This window comes from Triturus cristatus, chromosome 1_2, assembly GCF_964204655.1.
Source record: "Triturus cristatus chromosome 1_2, aTriCri1.1, whole genome shotgun sequence".
Lineage (NCBI taxonomy): Eukaryota > Metazoa > Chordata > Amphibia > Caudata > Salamandridae > Triturus > Triturus cristatus.
In genome coordinates, this window is record NC_140580.1 from 953830128 (window position 1) to 953852806 (window position 22679).

General features: G+C 43.8%; 1 protein-coding gene across 14 annotated transcripts in view; it reads left to right on the forward strand.

Moving 5' to 3' along the window:
• Positions 1–22679, forward strand: part of ZNF618 (zinc finger protein 618) — a 1018163-nt gene that overhangs the window by 753233 nt on the left and 242251 nt on the right. For 8 of the 14 annotated variants that reach the window (XM_085609994.1, XM_085610023.1, XM_085610044.1 and 5 more), the window contains 2 exons: positions 6647–6727; positions 21925–21969. In XM_085609994.1, the coding sequence (XP_085466120.1) occupies positions 6647–6727; positions 21925–21969 (126 nt within the window). The remainder of the gene's footprint in view (positions 1–6646; positions 6728–21924; positions 21970–22679) is intronic. The other 6 variants (XM_085610045.1, XM_085610012.1, XM_085610032.1 and 3 more) reach the window with 2 other exon arrangements.

Below are 22679 nucleotides of genomic sequence, written 5' to 3' on the forward strand. Positions count from 1 at the left end.
CTATCCTGCCTCAGTTTCCATAAGAGATGCCAGATGGTGTGCCCCGTTATCTGTCTATCTGTATGAAGCCAATGCTTCTCCGAGGCCCGCAATGATCATTCCGTGATTACTCGCATTTGGGCCGCCCGATTAGTATGCCTGAAAGTCCGGCAATGCCAGGCCCCCCTCTTTGTGCGGTCTCGTGAGCAGGCCATAGGGCAAGCGCGCCCTCTTCCCTTGCCAGATACATTTAGAAATCATGTGTCGGAGCTCTCTGAAGAGACCGTCCGCCACCGGGATAGGCAATCCTTGTAAGAGGTAAAGCAAGCGGGGGAGAACATTCATTTTGATGGCATTAATCCTACCCAGCCACGTGATTTATGCCACACTCCACTTGCCTAGATCAGATTTTAGCTGACGAAGGGGGGGGGGGGGGGAGAGTTAGCTTTATAAAGGTCTCATATGCAAGGGGTGAGCTTAACTCCTAGGTAGGTGATTTCCTTCGTGGGGGAGCAAAAAGGCAACATCTCTGTCACCCTTCTCACTCTTCTTTGGGGAGGGTCAAATTCAGTAAGGACTTAGTTAAATTAATCTTAAATCCTGCAACCTGCTTGAACCTCACCAGCTCGTCTTGAATAGCCGGCAGGGAGATCAGGGGTGCTGAAACTGGGAGAAGCACGTCATCGGCAAAAAGCGAGATCTTATGATCGTCTGTGCCAAAACGTATCCCTCTTATGTCCGGATTCCCCCTAATCCTGTGGGCCAGAGGTTCTATGCTCAGAGCGAAAAGGAGTGGGGATAGTGGGCAACCCTGCCTTGTCCCGTGGGCCTGGTTGAAAGGAAGAGAAGCAACTCCATTGACCCAGGAGCAAGGAAAGTGATAATTGGCTCGAATCATCCCTGTAAAGGCATCGTTGAAGCCAAAGCGCTGAAGTACTTGAAATAGAAAAGACCACTCCACGCGATCGAAAGTTTTCTCCGCGTCTAGGGAGAGAAGCGCTGCTGGAATGTTTTTCTTTTGGGCCTTTTCAATTAAGTGGATAATGCGACGCAAATTATCATGGGTCTGTCGACCCTTAATAAATCCCGATTGGTCTGGGTCTATCAGACCGGGAAGGATTGATTCGAGACTGGAGGCCAACATTTTGGAGTAGAGTTTGGCATCGATGTTTAGGAGCACTATCGGGCGGTAAGAAGAGCAGACTGTGGGGTTCTTGCCCGGCTTGGGAATCACTGCCACGAGTGCCTCACCCCATTGAGGGGGTGACTTGTGGTGTAGAGGCAATGACATTAAAAAGATGAGTTAAAAAGGGGACAAGTTCCGGCGCAAAGGTGCGGTAGAAATGAGCTGAAAAACCATGCGGCCCTGGCGCTTTCTGGAGTTTAGGTGAGTCAGTCGCCTACTGCACTTCCTCCCTGGTAATGGGTTGTGCTAAGGCGTCATTGGAACTAGCGGCAACTTGAGGGAGGTCTAAGGAATCTAAATAATCCGATTGGATACGCAATTCTGGGATTTCCGAGGTGTAAAGAGATCGGTAACATTTTTCAAGAGCCTGCGCCTGCCCCTCCTCCGTTGTATGGGAAATGCCGTCCTTATCTACAATAAGTATGATATATATTTCCTTTCCTGTTTAGCCTGTGGCCTTCCCTTTCATCTTAGGAATTCCTCGGAACTACTTGCCTTCAGAAAGGGGCTAAAGACTTGGCTTTTCTCATAAACTCTTTGTGTTTTACTCAGCTGTTTGGGCAGAAAGTGCATAGCGCCAGGACACCTCAGGGTAACAGTGCGCTTTAGAAATCTTGTTAACATTAACATACGGGCTAGTAGGGACCCCACCATGTTCCCTCCCTCGTATCCCGTGGTCTGAAGGCGTAAGATGTTTTTTTCTGCTCTGTTGGTATAGATGGCCTGGAGTTTCCCCTTTAGAGCCGTGACTCTTCGCATGGTCAGAACCGATGGGCTGGTCTTATGGGCCTGTTCCGCGGTTACTAAGTCCTGTTCTAATTGGAGGCGTTCCTTGCATTGCAAGGTGGTGGCCAACTCGATGCATTTACCCCTGACTACTGCTTTGAGAACGTCCCAGGTGATTGCATGGTAAGTAGCCTCTGGGTCGTTCTGAGCAAAAAAGTCCTTAATAGCTTTGCGGAGATCATCGCAGAGAAGTCTTTCTCTGCAGAGGAAGTTGGGGAAGTACCAGTGTGCGTGTTTTGGGGGCGGGTTCGGACAATTGAGTGCCATCTCCAAAGGGGCATGGTCAGACAGGCAAATCGGGTGGAAGTGTGTTTGCAGCACGGAGGGAAGCAGAGATTGGCTTATAAAAATGTGGTCAATGCGGGAGTAGGAGAAGAAAGAATAATCACGGACCGTGGGATTGGCCTCTCTCCAGACATCCACCAACCGCATGAGCTGAAGCTGTGATTAAAGTGCCTTACCAAAGACCCCACCCGGAGCTCTCTGTGAATGTGACGAGTCTAACACCTGATCCCAAAAAAGATTTAAGTCCCCCAATATCAAGATATCCCCCTTTGCGAAATTCTTCAAAGTCATAAGGAAGGAGAGAGTCCTGCTGACCCAAATTAGGTGCATAGATGACTGCAAAGGTGCATAGGCGGCCCCTGAGATCTCCCTTAACCATAAGGTACCTCACATTTTTGTTCGATTTGGTGGCATGTGCTTGGAACGGGACCCCCGTGTGAAACAGCCCCGTTATGTTTTGCAGAATGGGAAGATCTAAAGACAAGGGGAAAGGCTTTATGACACAACCTATGTTCCTCGGATCGTTTGAGGTGCGTCTCTTGGAAAGCTGCCACCTGGACATTGTGATCCAGAAGGTATTTCCAAAAGCGATGGTGTTTTATAGGGGACTTCAAGCCCGGGCATTCTAGGTTAAAGCCTTGATCGCTATTAATAACTGGTTGGTCTGTAACCCCCCCCCCCAGGCGTGGTTCGCTGCCTAAGTGAAGACACACTCGAGGAACGTTACCGTTTCCGATTCCCTAGCCCCTCTATAAGCAAAAATCAAGGCATACGGTGTGTAACAATATATATCTAATTATCAGTAAACATGTGGGTGAAGACCTCCGCAAAAAAAAAGAATAAAACAGTCAACTTGAAGAGTCCCATTGGCACCGCAGGTGACAGGGAGAAAAGATGCAAGTTCTCCGCACCCACCACCCTCCAATCGGAACCCCCTTACCACAGCTGAGATAGGACAGTCTCAACGTCCTCACATATCCAGCATCATGCACCCCAGTGGCCCCAAAGATAGGGACCGGATTGACTCGTGAGGCCCAGACGCCTAGGCCACTCATGGGGATAACGTTTGCAAGTCCTCCGCTCCATAAAGCTCTCCACAGATTCTTCTGTCCGCCCCCAAGGGAGGAGGCTCAGCATGAACCTTTTAGACAAGATAGATGCAAGTCCTTCGTTCCATCCAGCCGCTAGGCGTCAACATATCAGTTCGGGGCCATCAGATCCTCCAGGATTCAGGAAGGGCCGCCTAGTGGTCAGCTGCAGTAGCTTTACTCTGTGGCTTTCTTGCCCCCTGGGCCCATAGTGCGCCACTGGCCTCCGCCCTGTCGCCGCCGAACGTTGTCCACATCCTGCGCAGGGGACTTGTCGCTGGAGGGGGGAGAGCTCGAAACCCAGGAGATCCGCAGCTTCTGTGAGCGCCGTGCGATGGTGAGACTTATTGTCCCATTGGAAGGTTACACCAAAGGGGTATGTCCACCGGTAACTGATTTTCTTGTCTCTCAAGAACTCGGTGATCGGACGGAACTTTTGGCGTCATAAGAGCGTGGCCTGAGCCACATCCTGGTAGAGTGCACACGAAACATTCTGGAAGGTGACCTTATCCGCGGCTCTCGCCCTTTGGAGGACCATTTCCTTAATTTTGAACGAGGTAAACTTCGCCAGCACGTCTCGGTCCTGCGGTTTTCTCCCGGCATCCTCGGACCCACTCTGTGGACTCTTTCCAGCCGGATCTCAGGGCCCGCTTCTCCTAGCACCGAGGAGAACAAGCCCACCATGAGCACCTCCAGATCTGGGCCCTCACAGTCCTCTTCCAGGCCTCTGACTCGGATGTTATCTCGTCAAGAGCGATTTTCTAGGTCTTCTCATTTAAGCATGGTGGCTTACAGTTGGTTACTGAGGTCCGTGTAGCATTCCTCCAAGGGCGTGATACGGTCAGCCAGCTCCTGGTGCTTCGCCTCAAGATCCAACGTCCTGGTGCCCACCGAGTCCACATCCGCCTGTATGGATATAATTTTTTCTCTCTTTTCTGTGCAGAATGATTCAAAGGAAGCATCCATGTCAGCCTTGCTGTCCGCCCGGAGTTCTTTTTTGAAGTCCCTAAGGGAGGACAGGAGATCTTCTCTAGTTTGCGCCATGGTCCCCGGTGAAGCGGTCGCCTCTTCGCCTGCCACTCCAGCGCCCGTGGAAGCAAAGTAGTTGGAGACCTTGTTGTTGGGGGTCTTTTTGGGTGGCATAAGGGGATCTCTTCTCTGGTCAGCCTCGGACCCCCTCTTCTGAGCTTCAGTTTCAGTGCCGCACGACTATGCTTGCAGGCAGGACCACCTTGTTCGCCACGTGGAGGGGACAATTCAAACTCTAGTCTTGGTACCACTGGATCAGCCCTCTATGCCCCCACGGTATTATTGCCCAGCTTTCCTGTTAAGTAGAGCTCCAAGGTCTCCCTTTCGATGGAGCACAAGCAGAAGGACCCGCCCAGAACCCCTTGAAGTGCTGCCGGGGCTCCCCTAGGAAATTGCAGGTTGCAGCGCGTCGGCCATGTAGGGACAGGCGGCAACAAACATATCGGAGTGGTCGCCTCTGAACAGACCGCCCGGGAGTTGCTTCTCCAGCACTGTTGCTCGTCTGACCAGTGTGCCAGCGTTCTCCTCCGTTCGCATCTGCCTTATGCGTGATAATGACTGGATGCCCCGATGGCTCACCTCCAGGCAATCCTAAATGAACTAGTGTGTAGTCCCCCGGAGTCCTCCGCCAGCCATAGGGCTCATATGGATGTTGCGCTTGTGGGGGGGGTATGTGGCCCAAGCCTAGGGAGCCAAAGCAAGCGCCACTCAAGATTCAAAGCCGCCGACGGACATTCTCTCGGCGGCTTGCCGCATCTGCCGTTTTATAATTGGGGATTCCTCCAGCCAGTTCCTTCCCTGCTGCCGCCTTCGGTAATTGTATGCGCGGCTAGGCATCGGAGCTGTCACCGGAGCGCCTCACATACTGTCTTCTTCCCGCTCAGAGCTTTGGTGCGGCTGGAAGCGGTCTAGGGGCTCACGCTGCGTGTCTGCCGGGGTCCGCTGCTAGGTCAGGCGCCAGTTTCTGTGAGCGCCCGCCAATCACCGCCAGATCTTACATCTCAGGATCTCGCCGATGCAGGCGCAACGCGGCGATTCCAAGGTGGTCCTCGTTGTCTCCCAAGGCTGAGCGGCTTCAGAAAGCGTCGAAATCACCTTAGGTATGTCTGGGACGATCAGGATCACGTCCGATCGGCCATAACAGTTAGCCCCCACAAGGGATACATTTTAAAGATTTATCTTAAAATATAAATTCTATACTAGTGCGCACAATATGAATTGTAACCCCAATGAATGCAAACAAAATGGCAGCGTTTACTAAAAGTGCTAATAAAAGGGACTACTCCATCCTGATTGCTGCTAAAACATTATAGCAATCCTACCCTAATTTTGCTACTTACAAACGCCATTCTAATTCTAGTACAACAGAGAATAAAACCTATTTTGAGTTTCAGAGATTGTGCACTCCAAAATACCTGTTCGAAGAATAGAGCACATGTTCAAAGAAATAGCAAGGTCTGCTATTCTCGTCTCACAACTGCACTGCTAAGTCAGCGAGTGAAGGTTAAGTCCCTGCCATCACAGTAGCCTTCAGTTTGGACCAGCAACAGGATTAGGTGCTGTCTGTTCCGAAGTTTCCCAGGCGTGAAGATTCTCATGTACTCTTACCTCTTCTGTGCTTGTTTTTTTAGCTTTATTTTATTGTTAAAAACTCTTGGTAAACAATTAACAGAAAGTGGCCTGATGCCGTTCCATTTATACGATAAATGAGACCTGTAGTTGTCAACTTTCTAGAAACTGTTAGAAATAAATAACTAATGTAAAATAAAGCATTCAGTGTTTAGTTTCAATACTGTGAATAAATTCATGCGAGCTGAATTATCACAGTGGCAAAACATAGCACTATAAACTAAATGTGCTTGCTATTTTCACATATTCACTTTTAGTTAATTGAATGGCACATGCAACTCAAGCAGAGTAATAAATACCCAGATTAGAAAACTATCATTGAGTGTTCCTTTATCTAACTAAAAGTATGTTTAAATGTGTAGTGTTATTTGCTGAAGCATTACAAGGGTTTGGTTTAATTGGCCTGTAGTCCAAAAGGCATCAATTCGAAATATGAATTCATGTAAAAAGATGCAATCTGAAACACAACCAGAAGTCGTATTTCCAAAGTCTTACTGTCAGTGTGGGTCGATGATTGTGAAATGCTCTTGCAAGTCCTTCGAGATGTGAATGATGGGAATGCAGCTTAGCTATGCTGGCCTTTTCTGTATTGGGAAAAACACTGCTATTGTCCTATTTTAACCGAGAGGAATTATGTACTTATTACATGTCCCTAACTTTACAGAGAGTGCTTTCTGCAGAAAAGTAGAAGTGAAATCACAAAACAACTTTGATGAAACAAACAGCAATTCACAGCATTCCAGTGGTAAGTTTTAACATTCACAGTGGTAAAACTAGTGTGACTTTCTTTTCTTTTTGATGCTGGATTTGAAACTTATGATAATTGTATTGTTTTTTGTTATTCAAGTGAAAAACACAACATCATCTACTACTTTTACACAATCAAATTGTTCCTGATCCAACAAATCTATGTAATGTATTATGAATTTCCAATCACAAGTCCGCTAGGTATGTGGTTTCACATGCCTTTATAGAGCTGTGGATGCAGTTGCCTAGCAAGATGCCATTGACCCTATTGAAAAAAAAATAGTTAGAATTTCTGATTCTTCAGCCCCCACTCCCTCATCCAGTACCTCACCCCTACCTCCCTCAACTTGACAAACACCTGCCAACCTCCACTGCCACATTTTGTTTTTTTGTATTTATACTCTGTATCTGCATATTTATGCATGTTAAAGGATAGTGATTGTTGCATTCTGACTGACATTTTCTTTGCCCATTGATTTTTATTAAGATGGTGTTTTGAGACCCACCACACAGAAAGGATTACCCTGCGGTCTGGACAAGAAACTCTTTAGTACCCTCCTGTTATAAACCCCTTTCCTAAGAGACATAATTATGTGATCTAATAAAGTTTTTGCCACCCTCTCTTTAAAGTCACCTGCATTTACTGACTATATTTCTTCCATGAAACATCAGAGTATTGAAAGCTGGTCAGTGTAGCTAGAACAAAACACAAGGAGAGTCTATGGTGAACACCTGATCTAACCAACCATGCATGGCTCCCTAGAGTACAGCAAAGCACAGCACTGCTTTATGAGGTTTTGAGATATACTTATAATATGGATTTCCTTATTAAGTAGGCATATAGCTATTGAGGGAGAGTCCGAGCATAAAGGAAATATATCTCTGAGATCACAGTCTGCGTACTGTATAGGAGTGTTGATCCTAGGCTTGTATGGTAGCAATGTCCAAATGTATTTGGTTGGTGTATGCATGAATCTTTTCGATAACAAAGTTCCTTTGATGAATACCCAGTGTCCACGGGCATGAGAGGAAGACAATGAGTGTTATTTAATGGGGATCCTCTGCTGTCTGGGGGTTTACCGGTGGGTCCCCTAGGGGGTGGATGGTCACTGTAGGGTCTGAGTCAGAAATGTTAGTTCCTATGTCTCCACTACAGAGACATTGGAGGTTCCTCAGAGCAGCTGCCAACGAAATGGCAGTCCTGCACCCTTCAGAGGCCTGTCTAGTGGCAGCGATTGCACTCGTTGCATGTCTTCATATCCCTTGGCGGTCTTGTCCACGCCATTATTGAGGTGGGGCAGAGTCCAACAGATCTTGTTGCTGTGCGGGCCTAGCTTAATTTTGATATCAGTCTAGCCATGACTATGCATATGTTGGGTCCTCGTAGAAAATGTATTTACCCGTTTGCTAGAACCAGCAGTCGGACTAGGAAGAGCAAGGCATGCTTAAGGCATGTGTCTTCTGCGTTTCTTCTTCACACTCATAAATAATGCTCTTTCCCTTTGAACTACAAGAGTGCAGTTTAGGAAAATAATTGCATGAAAGGAGTCTATTGATATTGGGCACCCTACTCTGGCTTTTTGTAGGAGACATTTTCAGTCTTGCAATTCAAAAGCCTGTCGACTATCGACAGATGTGCTTCCAGAGATTGGGATATGTCGCTTTGGTGCTAGGATTCTATGAAAGTAGTAGCATCCAGTCCCTCTACCTTCTGGCAGGTCCTCTGTGTCTTCTCCCCTTTCTTCAAGGAAACAAACTCAGTTTGTTCAGCTATTTAGTATGTATTTTGTGCAGCAAGCGGGTTGAGTTCCTCTAGTGCTGCCTCATTGGTATAGATTTTAGCTTGTGGTTTGCATTGGTCTTGATGCAGCAAGCCCAGATCCAAGGTAACAGTATCAATTTGTAGTCCTAGTGAGGCTCTGTTGTCACTGATAACCAATCTCTAGGAGGTCTAGCGTATCTGGGTTCTCTGCAGTGGAGCCTGTAGGCTGGGATGATAGATTGGAGTCTCCAGGAGACCCCTTCAAAGTCATGATTCCCTTCATTGCACCTCTGTGCGGGCTGTGGCATTTATTGCACTTTTTTCCATAATGGGTGGTCTCTTGAGCAACATGAGAAACCTTGCAAAGTTCCTTGCTGTCTAGGTCTATCTGGGTAGCAGCGCTGCACTCAGCAGTGGTTCAGAGAGTTTTGCCAGTATCAAATTCGTGTGGTTGGGGCCTGCCGGCACCCCACGAGAAACCTGACCTCCAGGCTCACGCAGAGTCATTATATGTAAATACTTATAGTAATGTAGGCATGATTGGTGGATTAACTGGTGGAGTCCCATTAGAATTTGTTCTTGAATTGCTATGGTAACCTAAGATGGATTTGTTTAGACCTCATGTGTTATTGTAAAGACCGCTGGCTCTAAAAGAAGAAACTCAGCCTTATTTAAACAGTAGCCCCTAGCGCGAAGGCATTCACCTCCAGGAGGACCGGGCAGCAGAGTTCTCCCACTGCAGTCTAGAAGGCTTGGTTGCAATGCCGAGGGAATTTGGGGCCAGCCCTGGTTGGTGTTGGATTTCCGCCCCACAGTCGCACTGGCCTTGCTCATGGTCTCAGCCAATGCCTACCCAGAGTATTTCTCTGAAGCTGTGCTATCATCTGGGAGGGAGTTTCTTTTTCAATTGGATGGGGTTTGCCTTCCAGAAGAAGTGAAGTTTAAAAGGCTGATGTTGACCCGGCCTTGGATCCCAGAGACAGGATGGTTTCCATGGACCTGCAGGACATATACTTCCATGGTTCGATCGTGCAGTTCCACAGGTTCACTCTGGTACATAGCATTATTAATCCAGTCTTCTGCCATTCGGCTTTAACTTAGTACACAGGTGTTCATGAAGAGGTTGCTAGTCGTCGCAGCTCATTTCGGAGATTTGGAATATGTTTTTCAGCAACTGAAAGGCACCATCTCCATTGCTAGCCTCAGGCCACCTACAGCCATGGTTTATGTGCTGCTTGTCTGGGCTTTTCCATCAATGAACCTAAGCTCAGACCCCCTTCAGAGTTGGCTGCTGATCACCTTCATAGAGTTCATCCGAGACACCTTTGCAGAGGGCCTTTTCTTTTCCACCGCGGAAAGTCTGGGACACCAATAATTTTCTGGCTAGCCTGTTCTGGCCTCATGCATCCTGCTGGTGCCTCGTGCTTGTTGGCACATGTGGGTTTTGCATTCGAAATTTCAGCTGCACTGGGCACAACACTAATGGTGTCTGTCGCATCATAGTTGTATCTCGGACCCGGCAACCCTGAACCATTAGTGGTGGATGACTGAGATGTGTGGCAGACTGTTTTCCCCATACCAGAAGTCACAGTTCTGATAGATGCATTTCATGGGCTGTGGACTTCATCTGGACGAGGAGAATTGTGGATGCCTCACAACAGCACTGCATCTATCTTCTGGAACTTCTGGCGAGTTGCATTGCCTTAAGTGTTCCTGCCTTTCACCAAACGCAGATACATCTAGGTCCTGACTGAAAACATGATTGCCATGTGGTACTTCAAAAAGCAAATCCGTATGGGGTCTTGTGTGCTCTTCCTTGAGATGCTCTGGTTATGGCAGAAGCTTTCCCTTCGCAATATTTCCGCGATGGTTAGCACCTGGCGGATTCTCCCCACATCAGAGCGGACAAACTCAGCTGGTCAACCTTAAGAAGAATCTGCATCCAGAAGTGGCAAACCGCATCCTTTCCCAGTAGGGATGGCCATGTTAGTCCAAATCAATACAAGGAGAGAGAAGCAGACATTCATTCAGCTTCCAGTATTGATGAGCTAATAATCATAGGGGAATGAATCACTAGTGGCGAAGAACCACAGTCTCCCATGTGCTGTAACGGATACCCTCAACCACACTAACACAGTGTGCGGTATATGTTTGCTCTGCTCGTGTGGTCAGGTGGATAGTGTCATCATCGGGTCATAATCATTTCAGTGTTCGGTTCTCCAAGTGATTCACCAACCTCCACCAGGAGGGAGACTGTCTGTGTGGTTCGCAATTGTGAAGCGTGACTAGTGATTAATACCTTTGTTACGGGGTGGGGTGAGAACATTCACTTAACCTTCTTTGTGAGTGAGCTCAATGGCTCACGTTTTTATGTTGTCATAGGTGCAGTCTTTACCTATAACTTGACAACAAAGGAAGAAAGTTCATAGTGGGGTAAAAGCCCCCCTCCTTTGACCATTTCAAACTACACTGCAAGACAGCAGAATTCTGTAGAAAACTAAAGCTGAAGGCGTTTTTTACTAATCAACCAAGCCTACCATTAGAAGGAGATAGAGACCTCAAAAGGAAGTCAACATTCTGCCCACCCAATTCGTCTATCCCTGTTGAAATTTTCACGTTCTAAAAAGCCATGTTTAAAGAAGTAGAGAACATAAAAAATACCAGCAAGAAACCTTTTTTCAATACGACCAGAAGAGAACAGTTAACACCCGATGAACTCAGGAAGAACACAGACTTGGTAACTAAACCCGCCGACAAAGGCAAAGGAACTGTTTTACTGAGGACAGAAGACTACCCAACACAATGCACTAACGTATTATCGGACAAGAAATAGTACAGAGCTTTAACACTGAATCCCACATTGAGACTGACACAGACCGTAAATATTATGGTGGAGGAAGCTGAGACCAACCACTAGTTTTCGAAAAAAGAAGCAGAGTACCTACATGCAACCAATGCACAAAAACACAGTACCACCACCAGGCCGTCTGATAGTTTCAGGTATTGGGTCAATCCTAGAACCATCATCACAATTTGTAGATTACTGCCTAAGACCGTTAGTCCAACAAACACCAACATATCTCAAAGACACCAGAGATCTTTTGAACCAGTTAAAAGGAGTTACATCCAAACAAGACACTGACATTCTGATCGGACTAGTTGTGGAGAGCCTATACACGAGTCTCTCTCAAGAAGCCAGCCTGCAAATAAATAAAGATTACCTTTTCAAACAAGAATGGACCCATAATTCTCCCAGACACTTCATCTTGGAATGCTTCCGGCTAGTTCTGACAGACAACGTTTTCTAATTCGAAGGGGCTCTTTACCTCCAAACCCACTGTACTTCGATGGGATGCACTTTTGCCTCCAGTCTGGCAGGACTTTGTCAGTACATTTGAAGAGAGATGTATCTCCACAGAGACCAAGCCATACATATCTAATATACTCTTCTGGAAGAGATACATAGATGATATTTTGGTAATCTGGTATGGCACTGAATATGTCCTCCCAGAATTTCATGAATGGCTCAACTCACGAGATGAGTACCTAAAATTCGCGTACATGGCCCACAGAAACTCTCTCTGACTACATGGACGTCACCATAAGTATTCGGCGAAACTGCAGTGACACCAAGGACTACAAGAGGCAAGTCGCTGATTTATCCAACAAAGAAAGGGACTACCCAACAAACATCATATGAAAGTGTAAAAAAGAGTAAGATACCAAAATCAAGAGACACTTTTAGAAACGATGGAAAGAACTCCAGAGACAGACACTCTCACATGTGTCACCACATACAGCACAGCCTCAAATACTGTCAAGAAGGCGATCAGTAAACATTGGCGCATCTTAACATCCGGGACATTCGATTAGCCAAAACCCAGGTTTGCTAACAAACGAAGTAAGAACTTACTGGACCTCCTAGTGCACGCTAGACCGGCACCAACATGAACAGAGAAAAGTAGCTTATTAACAACCTGGGGCATGGCACCGATAACAGGACACTACCCCTGCGGATCAGACTCAGTCTGTCACCTCACCAAAACAACTAACGTTCTAAAACTGATGGTCAGCATTAATTGGACCCTTAAGTGCAACACAAACTGCAACACCACACATGTGATCTACATGATTATCTGATTACCTGTCCCTATAATCTGAAGTACATTGGCATGACTTGTCGCAAAATAAAATTGTGCATTGGAGAACACAGAAGCAACATTAGATGTGGGAAGGCAACCACACGTATGAGCAATCACTTCCTGAAATCCAACCATACCACCAATGATCTGAGCTGTGTGGTTCTAGAAACTCTGGACACAGTGAACATCGAGGCAGAACACCAACTTTTTGAAGAAAAAAACAGCGCTGGGTGTGCCTCCTCAAAATTTATGACCAAGGCCTCAATGACAATATACCCTGGCTTTCTTTTAATCGTTAAAACATCACAAAGTCTCCATATGAATGTCTAAACATTCCCGCAGCAAGAGACCAGACAAAGAGCAAATCAACATGATTCATTCACCTCAACATGCCAGTTAAAACCTCTAGCAGTTTCATCACAACTAAATGAACCTAAATACCTCATGTTTACACTTAACAATAAAGACAAACTCATTACACACAAAATACCCAAGCCCCACTAGTTCACAACAAATTGCAAAAAAAAAAAAACACTGTTTGAGATATTTCATTAGGCCACCTTCCAACTTAGGTTTCATACTCAAAAGGCGACCAAATCGCAACATAAATAATCATAACCCTTGTTTAGTATTATACCTGGGTTCCAACCACGGTTCACGTACATGAATTCTAAGCAATGTTTACGCACTTAGAATTGAACATTTCTGTAATTTTTAAATTGAACTTACACCTTGTATGTTATTTTCACAGCATGACCTGCCCACTGCATAAACTTCAGTGATCAATATATATTACAAGTAAAATATATCCTTTTGAAAGTCAGCCTCACTTACTAATCAATCACTATTATACACTTCTTCTAGGGGCACTCGTAGTCGGGCTAAAATATGTTTTTTAGAACTTGTCAGGAAGCACGCAACATTTACCAAACAAGCATTTACAATGCAATGGTCTCAGCAATATTATAGGTAGAGCTATTGGTATTGCTCATTATTTTTTTATCATTTTTGTATCCCTAAATAAATGGCATTGTCATTTCTATTGGCATTAGCTTTTTTTTGCATATGTGATACCTATTGCATTAGCAGAGAGAGAGTGAGGTAGTGAGATAGAGAGAGAGAGTGAGGTATAGAAATAGGGAGTGAGGTAGTGAGAGAGAGTGAGGTAGATAGAGAGTGAGGTAGTGAGATAGAGAGAGTGAGGTAGATAGAGAGTGAGGTAGTGAGATAGAGAGAGTGAGGTAGTGAGAGAGTGAGGTAGTGAAAGAGTGAGCTAGTGAAAGAGTGAGGTAGTGGGGGAGAGGGATGTTGTGAGGTAGTGATATATAAGCATAGAGTGATGTTGTGATGTAGTGAGATAGAGAGAGAGGTAGTGAAAGAGAGTGAAAGTGAGTTAGTGAGATAGAAAGAGTGAGGTAGTGAGATAGAGAGTGATTGAGGTAGTGAGTGAGAGAGAGTGAAGTTGTGAAGTTGTGAGCTAGAGAGTGAGGTAGTGATGTTTTGAGAGAGAGAAGTTGTGAGATAGTGAGGTAGTGAGATAGAGTGGAGTAGTGAGGTAGAGAGTGTTATGGAAAACACAAATTATCTAAGGTGAAGATAAATATAAACGGGACCTGCAGCGTGGACTTAGATGGCCATAAGGATTTTTAACGTAGTTGTTGACGACTTAATCAGTATTGTAGAGCACGTCATCTGAGTTCACGTATCTGCATGTATCGCGCCAAAGAACATTCTTGAAGTGTTTGCAGAGAACAGCGCTTCTTCGTTCAAGACCTCTTCAGTTTAAAGTTATTTATGTGGCAGCCGGGAACAGAGGGCCACAGTTCCACAAGATCTCAACGAAAAGCGCGCACAAGACACAAACGACTTCAAGATAACAAATACAATACATTGTGCGGGATTACCATAGCTATGACCAGAGACTGCAAATCCTAAGCGCTGTACAGACAGAGCAATAAAGTGTCATGCTCAGTGAATGATAGAAATGCCACAACCTCAAAAGGTATAAATAAAAACTATACCCAACTGAAACCTACTGTGCGTATACTTGTGAACGCCCGATGTAAGGAGATAGAGAGGGGATAGTAAGAAAGATAAGTAATGTACCCTGTTTTAACGTGAGTGATTGCCCTGAACTGTCTCTTAAAAGTGTAGCATGGACTCTGCTTTAAACTGCATTATTCATCACTGGAAAGTAAACACATTGCCTTCTATAAAGGTTGTCATATAAAGATGTGATAATGTTATGTATTTCGGATGTGGTGATCTATACCTTGATGTAAAGTCCAATGCATGAGGACATCTCGATGGTGAATAGTTCACGCATAAAATAGAGGTGGATGTAGTAATAATTTGTGGTAAGGTCAGGTCAATAATGAAGGATACTGCAATAGAAAAGAAACTGCTTAATGTTTGAGAGATGGCTACATGATGGGTCTATAACGAGTAATGGAACAGAATTCACCATTTGTTCTAAAGGATGTAAGAAAAAGATTAAAGGCCCCTAATAGTTACATCGTATATTTTTATTTATGTCTGTGTTGATAATATCGACATACAGGTGTCTGTTGATAAAAAGAAGGAGCCAGAAATAGGACGATACTGCAAAAAGAAATGAAGGCCACTCAATGCTTCCTTCACATTACGTAATGAATGAACAAAATTACCTGGAGTTGCTATAAGTATATTTAAATGTAAGCCGAAAAAGACTGAGGATTTCAAAAAAGTATGAAAATTATACTTACATCAGAATTCAGACGATGTATATGATATAGGATAAATCTAGGAAATAAAGAAAAACACGGAAAACGATATGACAACCTGCTAGTGAGGGAAATCGGTGTATACATACGATATCACAAAAAGATGTGATGAAACTGGTGAATATGTGGAAACGTAATGGGGATGCGGTGGAGCGACGAAATGGGCAGTAAACAATGATACCCGATCTATTACCCTCGTCACTCAATGTGTTACATATGAGTGAACCCGCCCACAGAATCAGGGTTCAAAACTACAGAGTTGAAATCTAAATAGGTGTACATGCAACACGAAAGCTGCATAAGTGAAACTCTGTAATATGTTACGGCACGATAGCTAACATGGTAGAATACTGAGCTCTAAAATATATATGTATGTGCAATGGGACAAATGGGTGAACGATATAGAGGGACTCTGTCTCCTAGATAGGAGCCGTCCAATATTGCTATTCAGCGATAAAAATCTATGTAAATAGTAAGTTAGCGCTGTCTTATTGTAGTCTTACTTGAGAATTGCAAAATGTGCGCCCGATAAGATAATCCTCCTCACGCTTCGATAACCGACGCTGCAACGGCTTCCGCATTATGACATCTTCCTGTATGTCACATGTTAGAATGTGGCCAATCTGGGCCAGTCTCTACGATGTCAACAAAAACTTTAATCGTTCCGTGCGGGCAATCCCCAGCAGTCTCTATCAATGTGGAAAATGCATGGAGCGTGCTGTGTGACCCTCGATTGATTAATATAGCCAGATAAATGTTCTAATAAACAAAAAGGAAAGTATCCAAAAAAGTGGAATACTATAGATAACCATAAATACAGTGGCGTGATCAGGGAAAGACGTATGAATATAAAGAGGGTATCTAAACAATAATATGAAACAAGCATCCAAGGGTCTCTCCAAAGGCAGCTCGGTGCCAGCTCCAGCACCAGTCCCTACAGATGGCAGGCTCCGAGACTGGAGGGCGCTCGGCGACTCACTCTTTCCGAGTAACGTGGATCCCCCATTGCCGTCGGCGAAATAAAACAGCCAGAGAGCGGCGTGCTCTTTGTTTTCAGTCTCTCCAGGCAACGTAAAAAAGGTGGGGAAATCAAAAATGCCCCCTTAATCCTGCTGCTGCTTGTCCAAGCTGCGCTGGCGATCTCTACAAGTGAAACGCCGAGCGATCAACAACTGTTGACATTTCATGCGCTGTCTTTGCGCTCCTGACACGGGCGAGCTGGGGAAGCACAGAACACATCGACTGGCACGACTTCCTGATTGCAGCTTCAGCGTAACAAAAAACAAGCAGCACAGATCTCACAAAGAGCACACGACAGAGCGCGCAGGATCGGATGGATGGATTGCTACCTAAGTGCTATGCTCTGAATGCACTTGAAACATTTCAAAGTTGTGGAAGCTCACACAGTACAAAGTGGTGTGAGTGATTATGTGTGAAGATTGGCAAACTATAAAGGTAATTAATTGGGCAACACTCAAGAGCTCTTACATGTGTTCATCTCCGAACAGCAACGTAATTAAATGCCTACCAAGTATACACAAGATATGTGCCGAACATGGGAGCCGAGAGCAGGGGGAGAGGACGCCATTAAAACCACTGCCTTTCTCCGAGGCAAAGCAGAAATGCCTCGGAGAAACGCAGTGGCGTTTTCGTATTCGGGCGTGTTTCTTTTTCTCTCCTCTTGCCATTGGCTGGAGGAGAGAAAAACACGCCTAAAAAAGGGCGTGGCTAAAAAGTGGAAAGAACAGCACGGAACACGCCCCCGAATCTGAAAAAGACGGAGCCTATTTGGAGGGACGGCTCTCTCCTCCAATGGCTGGCCTCCGTTTAGGATGCCAGCCAATGGAGGAGAAGCAAAAAGAGAGGAGGGCTAAATAGCCACTCTAAGAATCATTAAATCTCCGACTTCCGGTTCTGCCTTCGGCAGACCGGACAGTCCTCGACCTAAAAATGATCTTCATAAATTATTCTTAACAATGATTAATATATATCCTCCTTTCCACCACAGGAGTGCAGCCTTTTACTAAAAAATAACAGACATCAAGGTATAAATGCAAGACAACCATGTTTAAACTTTCCGCATTTTGCTAAAAACACACAATCATGGAAATTGCAACAATTGCCATTATAAAGGCCTTTTCCTGCTTTATTTTAACAGGGAAATTACAAACTAGTGAGGTACCATCTACTTTTTACAACTATCAATGTAGTAGGAATCTTCTCTCGCACCCAGAATAGGAACCTTACCTTTGTGATGTGGTGCACACACATGTATATAATATCCCCTGCCCTATCTGCTTAACCAACCCCCCCTGCTATGAAAACATAAGCCTTTGAGCTCACTTATGAAGAAGGGTAAGAGAACCGTAACAAAGGTGTTCCAAAATTTGAAGACCACCTTACACTCCATGGTCCTGAAGAAGGCCACCTGACTCGTAAGAGCAATCCTTAGGCCGAAAAATGTCGACCACTCACTAGGTGCAGTGGACCAATTACCAATCCACTTACGCACCGCTTTTTCTTTTAATCATGTCCCTGTCCTGACCTAATACAGTTTCCTTAAATAGGACAGGAGACACTATTAATCACTAGTCATGCTTCACGACTGCGAACCATCCTGGTGGAGGTTGGTGAATCACTTGGAGAACGGAACACTCAAGTAATTACGACCTGATGATGACACTATCCACCTGACCACATGAGCAGAGAAAAATTATACCGCGCACTGTGTTAGTGTGGTTGAGGGTCTCCGTTACAACACATGTGAGACGCTGGTTCTTTACCTCTAGTGATTTATTCCCCTATGATTATTAGCATGCCCATGTTAAATCTGTTTGCAATCTAAGAGAATGTGTATTCTCGGACAATCTGCAGCTTGGAATTTCCTCTTTGATGTTCTTTTGGAGATGTGTTCTGTGTTTGGGTGGACTCTGGCCTCCTGTATGTGTTCCCACTGTTGCTCCTGATTCCATAGGCCCCAATAAAGGGCAGGACAGACTGAGATGCTCATCATGATAGACCCGGACATTCCAACAAGCAGAACTTAAGCCTATGCACTCCTCTTTCATTATCTCTACTGGATGATCTGCTGTCCTAGCAAGAGGAAAGGGTTCTGCTTCAAACATTCACAATTTATGTCGGTATGAAAGAAAAGTGAGCAGAAACAGCTGAGTGGTTTTGAGCTGTGGATGTGGTTTGCTAACACACATCCACAAAGTCTATCTATTCTGCCCATAAGTTTTTGACCTGGCGAAAAGACTGCTATGCTGACGTATCCCTGTTAATTATTATGTTTTAAGCCCTGCAAGGCCTTGCTATGTGCACAGTTATGGGTAACCTATCGGTCGATTTAGTGTTTTCTGCATTTGCCTAATCACCTGTTTCTCCTCAAATCACCTGTTGTGATGTATTTTCTGAAAGGACTTATTTTTTTCTGCCTGCCCCTTTTGTTATGCCACCACCTGACCTTTATTTGGTTCTTAATTTTTGATGTGTCCCCTTTGAGCCCATGCATAGTTGCACTCTGAACATGCTCGCATTTTCCTTACTGCAGTCACCTCTGTGTGATGCATCGGTGAGCTGCAGGCGCTTTTGGTGCAGCGGCTATACACTATGCTCCAGCGCTCTTTCTCCCAAAAGGTGAGGTCTCCCTTCTATGTGGTCAGTCTGTCATTGTCCTGCATTTTTCTGTCTGGCAAATCCCTTAGGTGGAGGAGAGGCTTCTCTGGCTGATTCCGAAACTGGGCCCTAAACAGCCATATTGAGAAGGCTAGGGAACACTGTCTAGATCATCAGCATTACATTGGTTTTTCCAGTGCAAAGAAAGGGAATGCTGTGCAGAAACAGACCTTGTTGAGATGGATTGTTGCGCCTTCTTGCTCATGGAACCTGAGCCAAAGCTACTACAACACCTTCCCTAGAGTTGTTCCTTGGTTGAACATCTGCAAGGCTGCTTCATGGGCATCCGTTCACACTTTGGCAGGCATTGAATTTTAGGTCCGCAGTGAGGGCTATTTTGCCCGCACAGTCCTGCAGGACATTGTAGTGTAAAATACATGTTTCAGAACCTGTGTCTTTTTGGGAGGTAATGCCTTGGTATCAAATCACAAGGTGATGATTCTGCAGTTAGACGTATCCAGCACAAGATCAAATTACTTACATTTGGTAACCATTTTTCTGGTGGATGCTCTACCTTCATATTCCTCACCATTCTCCCTCTTCCCTGTTTTGTGTGAGTAGCCTTTACATAATAAAAAGGTTCAAAGTTATATCTGGCACACTATCAATCTTCGATTCTCAGTCGCACCATCTCTAGAGGTGTAGAATAAAATGGAGGTACTGACCTCCGTGTACATGGGTGGTGCCTTTCTGAGGTTTTGTGTCATCGTGTCAAGAGGTGGTGCAGAGCCCATGATACTGCCTGCCTACATGCGGGAGCTATTGCAAGGTTTCACATCCAGTCTGGTGCTTAGGATTCACAAGGCGAGGAATTTGTGGTTAGGTTGAGTATCCACCAGAAAAAGTGTTGTCAAAGGTAATTAACTTGTTCATCTGTGCCAACTATCTCCCTGTAATCTTGCAGGCCAAGGCAAAAATGTCTTCATATGCAAGATGTCATAATAAAACAAGCGGAAATGTAACCAGCTATCTGTTAATTGTGCCCCATTCACACAGAATGGACTTCTTCCAAACAATGTATTGCTTGTTGGATAATCTTTGTAATAGTTTTTATTTTCGTGGATGACAGATAAATCCTTTTCAACTAGAGAGAAATCAACAGCTCACAGCCCTTCTTAGAAATATTCTTGTATTAGAAATTTTCCAAATAAATACACTTAGATCATTTCACACATTTCTAGGGTACTTCTGCATATATTCCTATTGCAGAATGTAAAACCAAGTAAAAGATATCAGCAAATTATGTCCCACCAAAAGCACCTATAATTATTAAATACACCAGAACCAGCTATTCTATCCAGTTTTCATGAATATTCATAAAATCACCTGAATGTGATGGAAAATATACTTATCTGTAAGCCTAGTTCACCATTATGGAATAATTTTTAACTGAATTCTTGGCAAACCCGGACTCCTTTTTTCAGAACCCTGGGGTGTGAATCCAGTGGTGGACAGTAATACAATATGATGTATATATTTGATACTGATAGTAATAGGTTAATTATGATTTGTAATTTTTCAGATAATATAGCTTTTATGTAATGCATATATTTGAGTACCTTTTGACTATTTAATTTTTGGGAATTTAATATAGTTCTTTTCAAGTACATAACAAATAAAATAAAATGTATGATGCCCCATAGCAACTTCAGAATCAGTCCTCTCAGAGTTGTTGGAGCTGTGCTCTCCAAGAAGACATAGCCAGCCAAAGCTCTTAAACTATTTTTGTTTTGTTTATGGATAAATACTACTGTCTGCCTTAATTTTTTATGGGTTTTAGGTCTGAAGTTAGTGTAATCAAATTTTACTTGAAACTGAATAGTTAAAAAGCCCCCCCAAAAAATATGCCATTTATGGCATAGGGGAGCTTTTTCTCTTCTAAAATTTTTCTGGAGTTGCTCTCAGACTTCATGGGTAAAGACTCCTGTGATGTAGAACTTTGAATGCAAGTATATACTTGCCTTAAATGAATTGGTTATCCTGTGAGAAGCTATATGCTCAGTCAGTGCCGTAGCTTACTTCAAGATCTCAGTGTTGTGAGCCAAAATCAGGTTTAGATTCTAAAAAGTAAATATCTCTTCACGGGGTGGTGTGCCTTTTCACTGCAAGAATGTGGATTGGTCTTCCTCCTGTCCTAGAAAACCAACAGGATTTAGCACTATATAACCGATTTCTGAAAATAATCTGCCTGTTTAGCACATTTAGGCCTCTAGTTTCTGATGACAGTCAGTGCTCTGGTCCTCCCATTATACAAGACATGTAAACATAGCAAATAATAGATTTAGAGATCAGCTATTCCATCTTAGACGGTGCACCAAAGGAAAAATGGAGGAAGCTGCAAGAAAATGTATCTATCTAAATAAACTGGGCACTACCAATCCGGGAATGTGTAGGAGAAAACAGATTCTTGTCAACTAAAGACCCCATTTTGCATTAAGACTTTGTAAAGAAATGTATCCTTAGACAGGAACGTTGGCTTTAATTTTGTGATAAATATTTGGCAAGCCTTGTAGACCACTTTAATTATTTTTCTGTATTTGTTTTGGTTCACTTATTGTTAATTCAAATTCTTAAAACCATTTGTCTAGCATCTATTTTTATTTTAAGGTTATTTGTCAATATTATAATAATTTCTTCATTGCTAAATCTCTTTTAACTGTATCGGATAGTGCACCATTCAAAGTGTTGATGTTATCTTAGTGGTGTTGAGGGATTTTGGCAGTTCCTAAAATGACAGTAGAGTGTCTTAAGAAGTTCTACTTTGCAATAATTTAATTACTTTAAATGAAATTATATTGAACATTTTTTAATGGAAATATTTTATGTTTTTATTCTACTATGTTTATGTCAGAAGCTGCCAGTCCCTTAATGCCAAATGCTTTTCCTCTACTACAAAGTAAGTAGTTTTAATTTCCAGTTCCTGTCTTGAAAGTTCTAGTGGGTTCATGCATCCAAATCATTTGAGGTGAAGACTATCATACTTAAATTGTAAGCTTATGGGTTTGTAATTTCATTGTTTTTATGTTGGGAATCTTTTGATTTTTTTAGTTGCAGATTAGATAATCCTACTAAACCTCGATCTAGTGCCTGGCTCACTTCCATACATCGTTGTGGTCTCATAATAACAGGACTTAACATATCCTGAATAAGTAACACATTTCCAAACAAGGACATTATATTTTTTACAAAGGCATATCATTGTTATACCAGTGGTGAGTTGATATGTAATGTCTTACATGATGTCAACTATGTCATTGTGATGGTATATGTCACATCATTTGTGAGATCATCAGCAGTCCATTTGGGAGTGAGTTATGGTGTTCATGGGGAGATACCAGTTATGGTTCTTGTATCTAACCTTAATTGTGGGTTTTTGGTTCAATTTTAGAACCATTACTCACATTAAGTAAGTTTTAAAAGAATTTCGCAAACGTTTATGCTAGTGTTATGCCCAGAAGAAACCATAATTTACCCTTAAAGTAGTCTTTGTGATTCTTGTGTTTTAATAATATTAGACTTTCTCATTTTATATAACCAAACCCTCACTGTGTTTGGCTCTCTGTTGGAGGGATTGGCCTTTCTCCTGGCTATGCCTCCAACCTCCTT